General features: G+C 41.2%; 1 protein-coding gene across 1 annotated transcript in view; it reads left to right on the forward strand.

The window, feature by feature from the left end:
* znf385b (zinc finger protein 385B) overlaps nucleotides 1-17948 on the forward strand; it is a 36728-nt gene extending 18780 nt beyond the window's left edge. Inside the window, exons 4-11 of the mRNA XM_040148825.1 lie at nucleotides 9184-9320; nucleotides 9557-9667; nucleotides 11707-11786; nucleotides 12134-12429; nucleotides 13789-13973; nucleotides 15387-15502; nucleotides 15914-15969; nucleotides 16045-17948. Coding sequence (XP_040004759.1) covers nucleotides 9249-9320; nucleotides 9557-9667; nucleotides 11707-11786; nucleotides 12134-12429; nucleotides 13789-13973; nucleotides 15387-15502; nucleotides 15914-15969; nucleotides 16045-16187 — 1059 coding nt within the window. The 5' untranslated portion in view covers nucleotides 9184-9248 and the 3' untranslated portion in view covers nucleotides 16188-17948. The remainder of the gene's footprint in view (nucleotides 1-9183; nucleotides 9321-9556; nucleotides 9668-11706; nucleotides 11787-12133; nucleotides 12430-13788; nucleotides 13974-15386; nucleotides 15503-15913; nucleotides 15970-16044) is intronic.
* Nucleotides 17949-18683: the final 735 nt, after the last annotated feature.

The following is an 18683-nucleotide window of genomic DNA, read 5'->3' on the forward strand; positions in this document are numbered from 1 at the left end:
ATTCCAACCGTTACTCCCTTGTTCCCCATGGTCTTGTTTTCTTCCACTGTTCCTATATTGAAGTACCAGTAGGAACAAGTAAGTATTTTATTGGCTCCTGAATCATACAACAAAATTACATTGTAAATTGCAAACTGTATTATAAAGTGTTACCATTTCTTTGTATTAAAAACCTTTTCATTGCTTCCCAAAGATTCGCAACACTAATACTACCTTTAACAAATGTTCAACTATATTACATGTAGGAAAAAAGTTTTGTATGTTTTGGACACTGGTTAATTCAACCTTTTTACCAGTTAATGGGTGAAGTTAACTGTACTGGCTACTTTTATATTTATGTGTCATTTATATTTCTCTTAAAAAAATGTAGCCACTCAAAGCAAATGTAGCATTTTGGTAATATATTTTTTTGGAAAAGATATTGATAATGTTATTTTGTTTACTTGATATCTATGGTCATGTGACAGATCAATGGACTGCATATAAGGTGAATGAAAACAATGTCAGACGCCATCATGATTTAGGCCAGATGGTCGAAAATGATGGGTGAATAAAGCATGGTGTCTGGAGAAGGGACGTGCCTTAATTTTGATGGACTTGCACTGAAACTCACACTGGTCTGCACCTCGCCACGTGTGCATTCTCAGAGTTAGAAATTGCTGAAATCATACAATAAGAGACGAAAACAAAGATCTGGTAACACTGTTGTAAATCAGTACACGATAAGGCTGCTTTTACCATCAGACTGTTTGGTGCAATTCAGACAAACTGTGGTGTGTTTTCTGGTTTGGTTTGTTTGGGCTGGAGTGAAAGCTGTCGTTCGAACTCAGGTGTGTGATACCATTTGAAAAGGAGGGCCACATATAGTGCACTTTCATTTGGTCCGGAACAACATTTTTAAATAAAAGATCCGTTTTTGTCTTTTAGCTCTGATCCACTTTTTGTTCACACTGACTTATAATAAACGAACCAAGAGCTGTACACATGAAGTCATATGCACTGAGAGGCAACAAGTTTACTGTGCCTTATGAGTATATTCTCTGGTGTCACAAAGAGCTCAGAAAGAAATAAAAGATGATGAGCATTATTAGTGAGGACTGTAACTGGGCCTCATATGTCATAACTAGTGACAAACAGATAGAAATGTGACAAAAAAATTAGACCTTTTGCACTGTAATATTATGGGAGAATAGTTACTGTGGTGTTCCCACTCACTTTTTATTTGGAAAGTAATAAATATTGTTTTCTTAACACAACACAGCCATAAGATGGATCTAGTAGCAGTTTTTTTCCCGCTCATCTAGTATCATAAAATACTGTGGTTGGTCAGCTTTGCTTTCAGACCACACTCCACCTCACCAGAGTCCGACTGGAAACGGACCAACGTCGTCCTTGTCAGGCAGCTGTCACACCAGACCAAACGAACCAAACTAAACAGGTGCGGTGTGAAAGCACAGTTTACCACCATTTGAAAAATGGAAGAATACATGATTTTAGCAGAAATTCAAAAGCTAAACGACAACAGTATTTAACTCACTTGCTGGTCACAAGAACTGTCAAGGAAAGGTTAAAGGGGTAAAGTTAAAAGGAGTTATAACATAGCTCTGTTGTATATTTTAACAGTTGGTACAAGACACCTTTTTTTCATACTTTCTGTCTGTTCGTCATTATTTCTGATAAATGAGGTCCAGCTGCAGCCTTGACCAGTAATTCTCACAGTAAATGATTTAACTGTCAGTTAGCAAGCACATAAGCTCGGTCGCTAATGGGACAATAAGTTAACACAATTTATAGCATGGACTCCTGCCTCAAAACTGTCTGTGCCTCTTTTGTGTGAGCAGTTTATACTCTGCAATCCACAAGCCACAATGCCTTCTTCTGCTTTGTCCCCTCAGAGGTCAGTGCTTTCAACACGGATATTGCTATTGATCAACAGTGTTGTCTGTGTAACAATATAAGAGCCGAGTTGATTAAGTGACTTTGTGACTCAAAGTATCTCTGTCCTTAAGAAATACACTGAATGACAGAGATACTTTGATATACGCTTCGGCATATTTAGAGTCTTATTTAGACTGTTGCTGTTTCACACACACACAAACACACACACACACACACAAACACATACATTAGAAGTGCACAGTGTGTGTTGAAAGATGAGTTGTTATTGGCCAACAGGTTGCCGGTGTGCTAGTTTTACTTTAATAAAATTTATTTGGACTGTCCACCTGATCAGATACTTCCATTCAAAATGAGGTTTTTTTTTTCATTCACCTTGTTCATTTTTTCTCCCCTTTCCTTTACTTTTCCAAACTCAAACAAACATGCAGCTAATTTTTTATTTTACATAATCAATTATTTTCACTATCGATTAACAGATGACACAGAGCTCTGCAGGTCAGATCAGATACAGGTTCAGTCTGGCGGTACAGGAGAACACTGTGTGAGGTTTCCCTTATTATGTCTTCATCATATGAGCTTCCAAGTACTGTGTGCGTGTATAAATTTGTGGTTATGTGTGTGTGTGTGTCTGTGTCTGTGTGTGTGTGTGTCTGTGTGTGTGTGTGTGGGGTGTGAATGCCATAGATGACCCTGACAACAGCAACATCATAAATCTGACCACTGTGGAGAAAGCCAAACTGACCATCAGGAAGGTTTATGCTATCACTTAGAAAGAGTTTAGAATACATTTGTAGACCATTTAATCCCAACCAACATACAATTTAAACTGGCTACTTCCAGGATCAGACTGGTTTAATATAGTGAGATCCAGTTCCAGTGTCAGAGTAATCTAATCCTCTTTTAGTTTCAATATTAGACTAATCTAAACTGGTCAGTTTAAGCATTAGCCTGGTTCAGATCAGAGAGGTTCAGTTTCAAACTGGCCTAAACCTGTTCTAGTTCCAGTGACAGACTGGTCTGAACCACTCAATTCCGGTGTCAGGCTCGCCTAAACTGTTCAATTCAAATTTGAAACCTTTCAGGAATTCAGATACTTATTTCATTCTGCAGATGGAAAAGGGTTGTTAAAAGAAACTTGTGAATAAACTTTCAACTAGGAGTGTCTGTTTACAGCTGCCTTCAACAGATCTTTTATCCAGTCACTAACAGCCTGAAATAAAACTGTCTGGCTTGTTACTTTGTTCTTGGCCAGTTCTCGTGCTGGTTTACAGACTTCCCATGTGAATGCAGTAGCAGATGTGTATCAGTATTTATAGCAGCTTCTTAGAACAGCAACTTACTGTAAGAGAGAAGGCTTACTGTGTGTATGTGTGTGTGCGTGTGTGTTTGTGTGTGTGTGTGTGTGTGTGTGTCTATGTGTGGGTGTGGGTGTGGGTGTGGGTGTGTGTGTGTGTGTTGTAACCAGATCTCAGAGGACAGAAGGACAGCATTAAGATGACTCTGTCAGCACACTGTTCATCACACACATGCATACTGAAAAATATCTACGGTTCATACACTTCAGACAAAGTATAACAGTTTTTAGTATGTAGAACATTCACACTGTAAAAATGATTAAATAAAGTACAATTAAGAAAGAACAGCATTCAGACTAAGATCACTGGATATTTGAGTGTGGTGTTGATGGACGCTGAAACGCTGACGCTGGTGAAAAAAAGGTCAGACAGAGGGTAGACAGCTTCAGAGACAGGGTTTGTAAATGCTTAAGGGGTCCTCAAGAAAGCTCAAATGGTCCTTCAGGGCGGTCTAGGTATTCTTGAGATGGTTTAAGCTGTCCTTGAACAGATTCTAGGGGTGCATAAAGAATTTTTAATGGTCTTTGAGGTGGTTTATTACTTGAGCAGATTTGAAGGGTCTTTAAGGAAGTTCTGATGATCTTTAAGGTGGTTTCAGTGGTCAGTGATGAAGTTGTAAGGCTTCAGTTATCCCACATTTCAACAATCATAACAGAAAAGGTACCCAATGTCGGAAAAAAGTGAAACAATGTTAAACAGAGTTGAGAGGACTCTGTAGACAAGAATGCTTGTGAAGGTGTCTTTGAGAAAAGTTTCTAGGGTACTTGAGGGAGCTTCAGTAGTCCTTTTGGATGCGTCATGGGTTCTTGAGATGACTTCAATGTTCCCTCATAAGTCTTGATTGGTTATTTAGTTGTGTGAGTGATCCTTCAAGAGGTTCTCGTTGTTTTTAAGGTGGTTTAAATGGTCCTTGAGGTGGTTGGGGTGGTCAGTGAACAGGCTGTAAAGGCTGCAGTGCTTGTCAAGCAATGTTTGAGACCCCCTCTCGCCACACCTTTCAGATGTCAGAGCTGGGGGTGGCTGTTTTCCAACAAATTTTGTACCTGTTCAAAATTGTGTCACATAATGATTGGCCTGCTGTGCAGAAGTGAGAAAGTAAGAAGGATTTGAACTTCTCTGTCAAGCTCTCTTTTCATTTGTCACTTCTCATATGTAGGCTACAAACAGTGCAACACTATAAATCCCTTTGTGGAAAGACTGTCCAAAAATGGGCAAAGTTATTTGAATGACTATTGCATGTTCCCCTTTGTATGATGGAAGACTTTTAAACGCATCTTCTATTGTGGATATTTGGTAAAACTGTTGCCTTCAGACTTGGTTGGATGACACATTGTACATGCTAGTTTGTTTGTAGTGTGGAGCGTAATGCTAAAATTTTGAGGAAAATTCCTGATAAAGTGCCAAGCTCCAATAGTTATACTGGATGTTTTAGGGGTTCTTGCAGTGGTTTCAGTGGTCCTTGATGAGGGTCAATCGGTTTTTGTGTTGCATAAATGGTCCTTCCAAAGGTTGTAGGGGTCTGTAAAGTGATTCAGATTATCCTTGAGATGGTTTCAGTCGTCTTTCAGGAGGTTGTAGGGGTTTCTCTGTCCCACAGTGCCATGCTTACAATTGAACATATACCCACAACTTGATAAAAGGTGGTGGTGTACTTCAGTTAATCCTGATTCACCTCCACCTTTTGAGTCATCAGGAAAGCAACACACCTGATCACAAGCCACTTGTCATGTACTGTCATGATGTTATAAAGTGTTGTTGACCAGTAACAGCCAGTTAAACACATATTTTTAGTTACTGAGCAAGCTGCAGTATATTAAGTAAACTAATCTGTTCAGATTTCTTCTAAATCAGTTTAGTGAATTTCCCCTATTTCTTTAAACCGTCACATACAGATGCCTACAGGGTCACGTAGCCTACCCCCTTTTGAAAACCCAGCACACACTGTTTACTAATGCTGACAATGCATGTGTTGATAGTACATGTTATGTACTATTTTGCGCTAAATACTGCCAATACATACTGCGACAAACATAGCAAGTTAATGAATACTTTTATGCTTTACAGTGCGTGTAAATGCCTGTTTTTTTGTTTTTCTGGCTGGACCGCACGGCGGGGCCAGCCCTATAAAGTTACACCTTTGGTCAGTCGGCCGAGTGTTTCTCCATCAGCTGTCGCTCTTTCTAAATTAATTGGTACAAACACTTTCTATTGCATCATCGGGGGTTGTTTACAAGCAGTGTTGCCAACTTAGCACCGCTGTCTCTAGATTTACTGACTTTTCACACCCCTTTAGCAAATTTTCTTCATAAAAGCAGCTAGAGATAAATCTAGCGACTTTTTTGACAAACCTTAGCAGCTCTCTGTAGAAGAAAGTCACCGATATTGCCCCGTGAGCGAAAGGTTGGGATTTCTCTCCACAGGCACACCTCTCTATTTGTCTCATTCTGTTGACTGCACAGGAGCTAACACAGACCTGAATGAGCTTCTAACCTTCTCTCTGAGTGATCATTTTACAAGTAAATATAGCTGAAATCACAGCATAGCTATTGTCTTTAACTTATGTATATGGTGATTTTGTCAGACAATGTTGTAGTTATAAAATCAGGATTTTAGCAGTACAGAGCAGCAGCTTGGAAATGGCTTGTCTTAATGGGCTGTGTTTCAGTCACTATTTCATACTTGTTGACTGACAACAGAAACAGAAGAATATAAATGAGAAAAGCTTTATCTGGGAATTTGGCTGTATTAAATTACTGTATATGTGAGCACAGAGAGTAGGAGAGAAGCAAACAGATAAATGGTGGTCAAGCCATATACTAGGTTTACCTAGTGTTGTTCAGTAATAGTCTGCAGGAGTTCAGATTCAGTTTACAAGCATTACATCTTCACCGTGACTGCATTATTGAAGGAGAAGCTTTATTTTGGCAGTTCCACCCAGCTGACATATATACCATCATTAAAAATAGACACTAATGTGTATTTACTATCATAAGTATTCTTCCAGCTAATAACAGCTGATCCAGACAGTGATCTAAGCAGTCGTGTGTCCAGCTACATGTGTTTGATTACATTGCTATGTTGTGTCATGTTGTTCTGAACTTAATAAAGAGCTGTAGTGATAAATACAGACACTGACTCACAGCTCTGCTATATGAGGACCAACTCAGAGAGCAGCAGCATGGCACAAAGCTAATCCACAGCTAGCCTAATATCTTTCTGAAAACACACATAGCTAGCCTGGCCTGGCCTGGCGTGGTCTGGTCTGGCTTGGATACATGTAAACTCTCAAACCAAACCTCTCAGTCCAGTGTATTCAGATCAACATTTAAAACTGTCATATTTGACTGCCCTCGTCTGCAAGGGTTAGAACTGGGTTTAAGACTTATTTCAATGGGTTACAATGGGTTACAATTGGTTACCGTGGGTTAAGGTTTAGATGCCTTGCCTCACCGTTAAAAGGGTGATAGTGAAATTAAAAAAGGCTAGAATGGGGTATTAAACATTAAATATGGGTTAAATGGGTTATGGTGCATTTAAAAAATGCTTATAAGGTATTTTAAAATGGGTTAAATTGCATTCAAGAATAAGTTTTGCAATCGATTATACTGCATTTAAGGGACCAGTATGTAGGATTTATGGGGCTCTATTGGCAAACATGGAATACAGTATTTTATACTTATGTTTTCAATAGTGTATAATCACCTGAAACCAAGGATTGTTGTGTTTTTGTTTAGAATGAGCCCTTCATATCAACATAGAGAGCAGGTCCTCTTCCATGGGGCCCACCATGTTGCACCCCCATATTTCAAGAGTAGCCCAGAATGGACAAACCAAAGACTGGCTATAGAGAAGGCCTTTCATGGTTTTATGCTACCTGAAGGCCACTGTAGGTTCTCCTACATGTTTGGAAAGGGAGGGGTGAGGGGAGGGGTATTCACTTCGTTGTAATCTGCAACCTCACCGTTACATGATTGAATCCTATACACTGGTCCTTCAAAATGGAATAGTTATAAGGTATGTTGAAATTGATCTGATTGGGATTGAGGCATTTAGAATGGGTTAGGATGAGTTATAGTGAAATTATAATATGTTATAAGAAATTAACAATTGGTTAGAATGGGTTTTAGTGCATTTGAAATGGGTTACAATATGTTATAGTGTATTTATAATGGGTTATAGTTTATTTAAGGTGGATTACAATGGGTTATAGTATGTTTAGAATGAATCAAAATGGGTCATAGTTCATTAAGCATGGAATTACAATGGCTTGTAGTAGATTTAGAGTGGATTATAATTGGTTGTTGATCTTTATTCGTTAAATGGGTCACACCCCAGTTAAAATGGGCTAGAATGGGTTATAGTGTAATTAAAATTGGCAAGAATAGGTTGCAGTGCCTACATAATGAGTTTGAATGAACTATGAGACATTTAGTAAGGGTTAAATGGGTTACATCACAATTAAAATGGGCTAGAATGGGCTATAGTGGCTACAGAATGGGTTAGCATGATTTATAAGGCATTCCGGACGGGTTACAATGGGTTATAACGCATTTAAAACTGTTTAAACAGGTTATAATTGCAATTAAAATGGGTTTGAATTATTTATATTTTATTTAGAATCAGTTACAATGGCTTAATGTTGATTTAGAATGGATTACAATCAGCCACTGCAGTTAAAATGAGCTAGAATGAGTTACAGTGCAGTTGGAAAATGGGTTATATTGCTTAAAGAATTGGTGTGAATTAATTACAGGGCGTTAGGAATGGGTTTCTTTTACTTAAACTGTTGGACAGATGGACAGAACTGATAAGAGCAAAACTTCTCCTCTTCATCCTCTTCTTCCTCCTCCTACTCCTCCTCCTCCTCCTCCTCCTCCTCTGTCAGGGCTGATTCTGTTGCTCTCAGTGTTTCCACCCACACTCTTTTGTTATGAAATAATTCACTGCAGGGTTTCTACAGGCTGTGACTCTAAACGTACACTGAAAGCAGAAATACACTTCATCTTCGTCAGATCTACGCTTTGAATTTGTGTATACTGTGGATGTTTATGTAACACCTCCTCATACTATATGTAACTAGGAACAAACAAAGTTTATATTTGGGCTCAGACTTCAGATTCGTCTCCATTTTTCCTGAAATGGCCCACTGCCCACATGAATGACTCAAAAATGATGTCTGGATTCGACTGATTGGCTTTTAAATGTGTATTGTAGGTAAAGGGTCAGGTTATAAGCATACAGTAAGTTTTGGATGACACTCAAGCCACATTTTTTCCTTAAAGTTTATCCGGAGTTTTTCAATAGTTGTGTAAGGCTCGATTCCTACAGTATGACCCTTGATTTGGTCACCTTGGGTCCCATTTTAGGCACCTGAGTAAATGTAGTTGCTGCCTCTTTAAAAGGAGATGAAGGAGAGTTTAGATGTACATAGCGGCTCTTACTGGCCCTGTGGCAACTGGACACATGGACTCATTATGTGAGCTACTAATTTACCATCCCTCGCTCTTTTTCTCTCTATATTATTACTTCTCCTTGCCTCCAGCAGCTGCAGCTCCATATGTTCTCCATTTTCTCACTGTAAAGCAGATATGATCAGTTGCTCAGGTCTCCAGCTTGAAACGACATAAGCATCGGAGTGAGATGGATTCCCCCCATTTGTTTTATGATGGCTTTGCCAAGAAAAGTCTGAATCACTCAGCAGTATCGTTGATGAGGTTCAAGCTAACAGGCCAGCTCATATTAACAGAAATGGTTACTTGTCCAAGTAATGACTTATTAGGGTGCTCCTTCGATTCCTCAGTATCTGTAAAAGAAGTTGAAAAAGGCTCTCTGTAAGAACATCTGAAGAATTTTTTCTGACAGACGTTTTGCTATTAACGCTCAGTTCTTAGAAATCAATTATTCAAATTCTCTTTTGCTCTGTTTTCAGGAAATGGGTGTGGTGCAGTAGGTGGGGCGTTGCCAGGGCTGATAGGTGCCACTGGTCCCTCAGTGATGATGAAACCGTTCCTGTCCTTTCCTGTCGAGACAACGTCACCAGTTGGACTTTTTCCAAACTTCAACACGGTATGTGTGTGTGTGTGTCTGTGTGTGTCTGTGTGTGTGTGTGTGTGTGTGTGTGTGTGTGTGTGTGTGTGTGTGTGTGTGTGTTTGTGTGTGAAAATAGTAAAGTAACAGTGACAGGGTGCTGTAGCTGCAGGCAGTACAGACTGACTGTGTTAAAGAGACTTGTCACTCTGTCATCACTGTTCATCCAATCCTGAGCACGCTGGTGACCTCTGACCTTTGTGCATCTCCTGTAGATGGACCCGGTGCAGAAGGCCGTCATCAACCACACCTTTGGTGTTACCATGGTGCCCAAGAAGAAACAGGTCATCTCCTGTAACGTCTGTCAACTGAAGTTCAACTCTGACGTAAGTGTATGTGAATTGTGATGAGTTTAGTTCTTATGCCTCAATGAACAGCTTCCTGTTATGTGATTCATCTGCCTTCTGGTCCTGCTATGATCAAAATGTCTAAAGCACATTTAAGGTAATAGTCTGACATTTCTGGAAAGCCTCGTCCTCCATGCGAAGATTGATATCAGTTTAATCCCACCCTTACCCAGGGGACTGTTGTCTCATGATCTGTCCAAGAGTACGGTGATAGGGCCGGGAAATGTTTCACTTAGCTTAGTGCAAAGACTATGAGCAGGGGGAAACTGCCAGCCTATCTCCACCAAAAGTGAAAAAATACATCTTCCAACACGTCCGGTGCTGTCTGATTTTAAACAAGTCCTGGAACTGCTGTATCTCTGGCTGTACAGAGATGAAACTGATACACATCTCCTCTGACTCTACCTAGTTAATATTACCAGAGCTTGCCCCAGTTGTTGATAAGGGGATTGCAGTGTAGGCAGGATTGCACAAAGTTTTTTTTTTTAATTTTTTAATTTAAAATATTTTTTAATACTGGAAATGACTCACCTTTGCAGTGTATTTTCTCACTTTTTTTTCCCACTTTCACTGGACCTAGGCTAGCAGTTTACCCCAGCAACCAGTTTTTGCTAAGCTAGTCCTGGATCTCTCTCTGTATGGCATGCACAAACATGACCTTGGTGTACTGAAGAGGATTTCCCAAAATGTTGTTGTTGTTGTGTTCCTTTGAGGAGATTTCCTGTGGACTTGACTTTTTTTAGTCTGTACAAAGCGACTAAGGAAAATATTTTCCTGTGGTGCTTGAGGCTGCTGAGTAATGGAGCTTAAACCGTGTGATACTTTAAAGTGCTGTAGTTTGTTTTGTGTATTTGATTATTATGTAAGGCGTTCATAAAAAACAGCAGGTGTATATGAATACGAGTAATCCCTACTCCTCTATATTAACAAAGTGTTGTGTAAATGACACTCAGCTCACCCACATAATGACTGTTGAGAGGTAACGAGCTGTCTCGTTAGTGACGTGCCAATCAAACGTGACTAATTTATGAGTTGGTAAAATTATTCATGAGTGAACATGAAAACAGGAATCACAGCAGAGGAGAGGAGAGCAAAGCAGAGCAGAGCAGAGCAGAGCAGAGCATTATCTCAGTCTAATAAGCTGTGTGAAAGTTGAGTCATTATGTTTTCAGACAGTAACATGAGGACGGTGTTAACCTGGAGCTTTGTTACAGTTTACTGACACACTGCTGCCCTGGGCTTGTTACACTGTGTGGTGACACCTAACAGTTTTTACACTTTAGAGGTCATCTGTTTACCTGAGCTGTTCATATACTACAACACATTTCAATACATCCCAGAAGAGTGGTTCTCAACACCCCTGGAAAGTTTTCACAGCGTCCTTTGTTATATCTTTCATCGTAGCGATTGCAAGGTAAACAGTAAAAAAACAACGTTCATGTTGCAAATTGATCCAGCAGGAACGTGTGCTTGCGTGTATTTGATCAGCCAAAGCAGTCCCTGGCTTGACAACGTTGAATTACACCAAAAGTCTGGTTTGTCTTTTTTGCTGGAGCCCTCTGCTCTGGCAGCCCTGCTGCACTGATGGACTACCTCCATTCAAATGGAGACATTACCCGATCTCTGTAGTCTGCTCCTCATTGCAGTTTGAGGCTAGCGGCTCGAGGTTAAATTAGCTGCCATTAGCAAAATGCACCCTAATCTCAGAAGTGTTGTTGCATTACGGGTAATGAGTTGCATTATGGGTAATGTAGGCAACAGGTTTCGACAAGGAAGAAGAATGAGTGGAATAAAAAAGCTGATATCTCTGGTTTTGCTGCATCAATTTTTATGATTTTTAACAAAAATTTCCACCTTAAACGACGTCAACAATTGTACTGAGTCTCAGAAGCTCGTCGAGTGGAGAGTGGCTAGACAGGACGTAACATCAGGATTTCAGGTCTCTGTATCCAGACGACAGAAAAAAGCCCAAACAAAAAAAAACAACTTCTCCATCTTTCTGCTTGTCTCTTACTCAGTCTCAGGCAGAGGCTCATTACAGAGGCAGTCGTCATGCCAAGAAGCTCAAGTCTCAGGAGAACAAGGCCAAGGCCAAGCTGTCAATCACTGCAGAGACCAATGGGAGCAGCTCTAGTGCTGCTGGCCCCGCCCCTCATGCTGCAGCTAACAGCAGCACCAATCAGCAGACAGGTTGAGTTTATCATCTGATAACACTGATCTGAATATTGTTACTGATGCTGTTTTCATACTGGGATGAGTTTGGTTTTTTTTTTTTTTTTATCACGGGGTGTTTTTCATTTCTTCCTCCTCTTTTTTCCTCTCCTCCTCTTCCTCCTTCCTTCCTACAGAACTCTCATCCAGCCTCAGTGACTCCTCCATTCCTCTGAAATCCTTTCTCCTCCCCTCCTCCTCATCCCCTCCTTCCTCCTCCACCTCCTCTAGCAGAGCAGGCAGTGAGCCCCCCCCCTCCAGTCCTCCATCCGCTCTCCCAGCTCCAGGCCTCTCTACCTCTTCTTCCTCCTCCTCGTCTTCTTCCAAAGCTTCTCCTCCTCCCCGTCCTCCAGCTCCTGTCACCTCCTCTTCATCCCCTGCTCCTCTTCCCCCTCCTCCTTCCCAGGCCTCCTCCCAGGATGCTCCTCTCTCAGTGGAGTCCGAGGAGGAGAAGGCGAAGAAGCTGCTGTACTGCTCTCTTTGCAAAGTTGCTGTCAACTCTCTGTCTCAGCTGGAGGCTCATAATGCAGGTGAGGAGGAACAAGCTGATGAACGGAAAGCCACCTCTGTCATATTTTTGTACGTTCACCTGTTCACCGGATTAACCGGTAGAGAGTACGCGTTGATGTCAATCTTTCACATGACACCACTCGCCTCACACACACTGAGAGGAAAGACAAACATACAGGTGGCTGCACTGAATGTATAGTGTTTCTCCTCTAGATACCAAGAGGAGAAACAGTTATCTCGAAGGGCCCGTGTCCACAGGCAGCTGTTTTGCACTGGCACCGTTTATTTTCTATACAAATCCTATGAAGTTCAGCGATGACGGCGCTGAACGTCCTCGGCGCAAAAATGCCCTCAGCGTACAGCTTTTTTTAACGCTGCGCTCAAAGCGCTTTCAGTTGAAAATAGTCACTCCTCTCCCACCTACCAATCAAAATCAAGAAGGGGGCAAGACTTACAATGTCAACACTGTCACTGACAACCCAGTTATTTACGATCTAGCATCGATGTGTTTCCATCGTTTTTAGCTAACCTTTCTGAAATAAAATATAGGGACTTGACGTTTACAGCGAAGAAATGCTGAAGTGCTAGAGGACGGTTTTTGTAACCTAGCAACAATTAGCGCTTGATTGAAGCTCTCTGACAATGAGGTCATGGGAGCTGCCAGTGCAAAAAACAGCTGCCTCTGGACAGAGGCCCTAAAAAAGTGGCTGTGAGTATTTTTAGAGTAACAATGGGGCACGTGACTACTTGTGAACGCGCTTGCAGTAATGAACCCATAAAGAATTATCACCTAAACCACCTAAACCATATTCAAAATGTTTGTTTCATGTATTAATTTGAGGAACGTTATAGTCTCCTCATCACTCCTCTGATGTTTTCGTCTGCTGCTATTTTTTATCTCTGCAGTGGATGTTTAAGTCACATGCTTCATATACGTCATGATTTATTCACAAATTCTGTCTCCATTGCACTTCATCGCGTTTAGTTTTTATCAACATAATAACTTCAGCCAAGCGTAAAAACTTTATTATATTTTGAGTTTTGTCACATTCCCAACGTTTCCAGTCATAAAAAAGGGTGTATTGAAATTCACCAGTTAGTGAAAATGATTAATCAAATCAAGATGAAAAACAGTAATTTAATCAGAACTTTGTGAAAACAATAATGTGAATTTGGTTGACTTTGCATTTAAAAGGTTTCTGATTAGCAGGCAACTCTCATATCTCAGATATTGGAGAAATGTATAAAAACAACAACACTTTGCAACATGAGCAAGGCTTTGTAGCTGCAACACTATGCAAAACCTAAAATGAGAGATATATGCATCATTATGTATCTCATTTCTTAGAAGTTGGTCTCTCTGCGTCTTTTGTTTTCAGGTTCGAAGCACAAGACGATGCTGGAGGCTCGGAGCGGCGCCGGGCCGATCAAGGCCTACCCTCGACCCGGAGCCAAGCTGAAGAACGGCAGCAGCTCGGGACTGAAGGGTTCCGGCCTGCAGAACAAAACCTTCCACTGTCAGATTTGTGACGTGCACGTCAACTCTGAGATCCAACTCAAACAGGTAGAAACACACACAGAGGGTACAAACAGTATAATAACATCACATTAACATTGCTTTATACAGACCCAAATCCTTCACTGTTAATTTGTTCCTGTTCTGTAGCTGTAGATTTAGTCCAGTTATAGTTATAGTGGAGATTTACTCTTCACTAAATTAAGAAAGGTTGCACCACACAAACTAGTTCTTACGTAGAAATTATTTTTTACTGATATTTACGTCCACTAATTACCAGGTGTAACTGTGTAGTTTACTGAACCAAGCTTGCTAATATACGACCCATTTAGAGTGGAGAGTAAAAGGTAATACGGAATATGGTTGACACTACTGACCTGAAAATTGATAAAATGCTGTTTGATGTAAACTGCGAAGATTGTAAATTACGTTTCACAAAAATGGAAGCAATGCTGTAGCTTGTGAAGCAACATCGACTTCTTGTTTGAATAGCCGATGAAGCGCTTTTTGCTCTTAGCCACCATGTTTTCCATCGCAATCATGGAACTCACAACTGGTCTGGTAGTATCCCTAACACATACAGTAACATACCACGACATCAAGGGACAGTTGGAGACTTGTCCCGCAGCCACTCCACACGTTGGCTAAAAGCTTCAGGTCATTGTCTCACTGAAAGTTGAACTATTGTTGCACTCTGGAAACCGGTTTTCTTCAAGGACCTCTCTGTATTTAGCTGCATTTATCCTTCCCTCTCTTCTGACCAGTCTTCTTGTCCCTGCCACTGAGAAGTAACCCCACAGCATGATGCTGCCACCACCATGCTCCTCCATAGGGATGGTATCAGCCAGGTGATGAGCAGCGCCTGGTGTTCACCAGACATAGTGTTTGGATTTCCGCCCAAACAGTTAATTTTTTGTCGCATCAGGCCAAAAAGCTTTTTCCTCTTGCTCTCCTCTTTCTCTCAGTCCTTTAAATGCTGGCTCACATATGTCTTTTCCTGAAAGTGGCTTCCATCTAGCCGCTCTACCATTAGGGCCCGATTGATGGAGTAGAGCTGAGATGGTCGTCCTGCCGGCAGGTTCTCCCATCTGTGCAGAGGATTTTTGAAGCTCTGTTAGAGTGACCCTTGGGTTCTCGGTCACCTCCCCGACCAAAGTCCTTCTTGCCTGGTTACTCAGTCTTTGTGATTCCAAACTTCTTCCATTTCACAGTTATTGAGCCCAAATTTGTGAAAATTTCTAAAAACATGTTTTCACTTTGTCATTCATTTTGTCATTATGGGTTACTATGTTTAGATTGATGGGCAAAATGTCAATTTATCTACAATACAATAAAGCGTGCAAAAAGTGAAGGGATGTGGATACTTCTGAAGCCACTGTAATGTTAAAAAACACAGCCATGCAACCTCAGGATTTTTTTCAATCTGAAAATGTGTGTCTGTTGTTGTTGTTGTTGTTGCAGCACATCTCCAGCAGAAGGCACAAGGACAGAGTGGCAGGAAAACCCAGCAAACCCAAATACAGTCCTTATAACAAACAGCAGAGAAACTCTCTCACTGTAAGTGTCTCTCTACCATTTTCTCTAAAATTCTAATTCAGATTAACTTTGTTGGTATGACACTAATTAAGTTCACTACTATTCAAAAGCAGGTCTGAAACAATGTTAATATATCCATCAATGTAATAGACAAATATTAATATAAATCATTAAAGGCTTTCCTTTCTTTTTCTTCTCTCCCCTCTTCTCCTCGTATCCTTTCCTCTCCTGGTTTCCTTTTCTTGTTTCCTCTCCTCGTATCCTCTGTTCTCCTTCTTTCTTTCCTTGTCTCCTCTCCTCTATTGTATCCTTTCTTTGACTTCTCTCCTTGTATCCTTTCCTTTTATCCTCTCATCTCCTTTCATTGTCTCCTCATCTCCTCTCCCTGTTTCCTATTTCCTCTCCTTTCCTTGTTTCCTTTTCTTTTCTGCCCTCCATGTCTCCTCTCCTCCTCAGAAGGAGTTGGTGAAGCCCTCCCTCTCTCCCTCCTTCCTCTCCAGTCCCTTCGCTCCTCTCACCTCCTCCCTCACCTCCTCCATCTCGCTCCCTCGCTCTTCTCTTTCCTCCTCTTCCCTCCTCCCCCCCACATCCTCACCCCTCACCTCTGCCATCTCTCTCCCCCATCGCCCTCCGGCCTCCTCGTCCCTCTTCACTGCCCCCTTCCTGCGTCCGGCTCCTGGACCAATCAGAGCAAGCCAAGGATCGATTCTTTTCTCGCCCTACTGATGACAGAGCGACGGTGGGGAGTCGAACCGGCAACCTTTGACCTCGGACCTCCAGTTTGTTTGGAGCTACAGGGGCAAAAGAGTCCAGAAGAGACATCAGCTCTGCCATCATGGCTGCAGGGATTCAAACGCGCAACCTTCTCATCTGACTGAGGCTTCACAAAGACACTTGAGAGGACAGAACGTCCTCCTTCTGCCTGGATCAGATGTTTTTCTCTTGGGTCTGAAACAACCTGAAGCAACCTGTGACGATTTTATCCGAACTAGAAATGGACGTGTTGCTTTAAATAAACCACAGAGCTAAACCCAAGCAGAACCAGAGGCTGAGAGCTTCCATACGTACGGGAAAATCAGGAACTTTATTTATGCAGTCATTGAAAAATCCTTACAGAATTTCACAAATTTCCTAGAAAATAATAAGTGGTCCTGGAAATTTCTTTTAAAAAATGTCTGAAAGAAATGCAGCTCATTTGTTGTCTGAAGTTGTCATCGTGATATGCCAGAATCAGGAGGATGTCCGGCTCAAGGAAAATTAACTGAAACAGTCAACTTGTGCATGGAAAACATAGGGAATATTTACACGTTTTTTTTTTAACCTTATTTTTTTAAACTTATTACCGAAACAAACCCCAAAGTACCTCATCATTTATGACTGTTTCACACTGTTTGGTGGCAGCCGGAATCTGCTGTTTTTTCTTTTAACATATTTTCTTTTGACTGAGATGACAAGAATCAGAACCAGGCTTTGGGAGGAACCAGAATTGCGAAGCAGAATCTAAAAAATCTCAACGATACCCAAACCTGCACCTAAAACACTCATGGTGAAGAGGCACTGGTGTCAAAAATTCGCCGCATTTTGATTTTCAGGCTAAAGATGCAGCTTGAGTGGAGCCCAGACACAAAGGTGGACAAGAAAGTCTGGACCCAGAATTCAGTTCAGGTCAGGTTTGGTCGGATCCTCAGAGATTCAGGGGGGTTGATTCTGTCAGAACAAATCTCCACTGAGCACAGAATTCAATTTGATTCACTTCAGTTCACTTCAATTCAATTCAATTCTTCCTCCTGCTGCAGGGGCGAACCAGCACAAACCAGAAGTCCGAAAACTCAGCAGAAGTCTTCCACCGTGAAATACTACTGCTATGCTTACTGCAGCTGTCTTCATGTTGCACTAGAATGTGCTATCACAGACGTTCTCCCTCAGACGTGCCTGCACTCATGTTCCTAACATACGGCATTTCGAGCAAACAAACTGCTAAGTGGAGGCAGAGAAATTTACAGATAAGGCTTATTCTATATTGTTATGACTGACAAAAAAGACCAAAACCGACAACGTGTCAGTTCGTTTGATAACATTTCCTGACTTCCCTGCCTTGTCTGTGGCACTATTGGTTCCTACCCAAAAGATCTAAAACTCTAAAATGGGGTCACAAATATGTAGTTTCACCTTTTAAAAAGGCTCAGTAATTTCATAAAGCAGCTGAACACCGTAGGTTTTAGCAAACGTTACGCAAACAGGATGAAATAGTGCATTTGTTGGGGAACTATTATCAGTTTGACTTCCAGGTAAAGTGGTTTAGATAGTCTGGATTAACTGTTAGTTTCTTTTCAACCTGTCTGATCTTTGGGTCACTTGACCAGTCCGACTTCTTAAATGATGTCACCGTTTTCACAGATCTCAGCTGTTAACTCAGTGAGTACTATGTCATTATTAGGCTACCGATACAAATGATGGACAAAATAAGACCTATGTTACAGGGCCATGGCCAGGACACAACAACACCCACCTCTGAAATCCTTCACCTGCCACAAGAAAAATCTCTGAAAGGTTTTCAATGTTTAAAAAAAAAACAACAGAACCCCCCCCTTTTTATTCATTTCATTGTTCAGTTATATCTTCTGTTAATGTCATCTATCTACATTCTGGTCTCCATGTTACTTCTGAACACTGCCAGCCTGCTGTTTAATGTTGGATAATAAATCCCTTTAATTGTGACTTATTTGTGTGTTTTTTTCCCCCCTAAAAACAGTCACATTTAATATATTTAGAAAAACAAAAATAGGATAGGACCCTAAACTAGCTTAACTTTCTCATTGGGATTTATGGTAACATAAAATCCAAATGAAAATCCATTTTCATGGAGGTCAGGTCTGCTCATTTTGGCAAACCCCCCCGAACCCACCGAAAAATTCTTAACAGAAAGTCACATCAGGATAGATTCAGGACAGTTTGTTGCTCGTTTTCACTTCCTGCTGACTCAACGTACTGTATGTTTGGAACTCAAACACGAGTACATGAACTCCACTTTTCTCTTTATGTCTGATGTCCACACCTCTGCCTGGACCAGTGCTGCCGTCCCTGTCGTCTCCACTGCCGCTGTGCTACAGACCCACTCTGGACTCTGGATCGGGCTATTTCCTGATTTTACAATGAAAAGGCCTTTTGTCCTGACTGTTGCCGGGTGTGAACTCTCTCTCTGTTGGTTTTCTTTCACTCAAC

This window comes from Xiphias gladius, chromosome 16 (assembly GCF_016859285.1).
Source record: "Xiphias gladius isolate SHS-SW01 ecotype Sanya breed wild chromosome 16, ASM1685928v1, whole genome shotgun sequence".
In the NCBI taxonomy this organism is placed as follows: Eukaryota; Metazoa; Chordata; class Actinopteri; order Istiophoriformes; family Xiphiidae; genus Xiphias; species Xiphias gladius.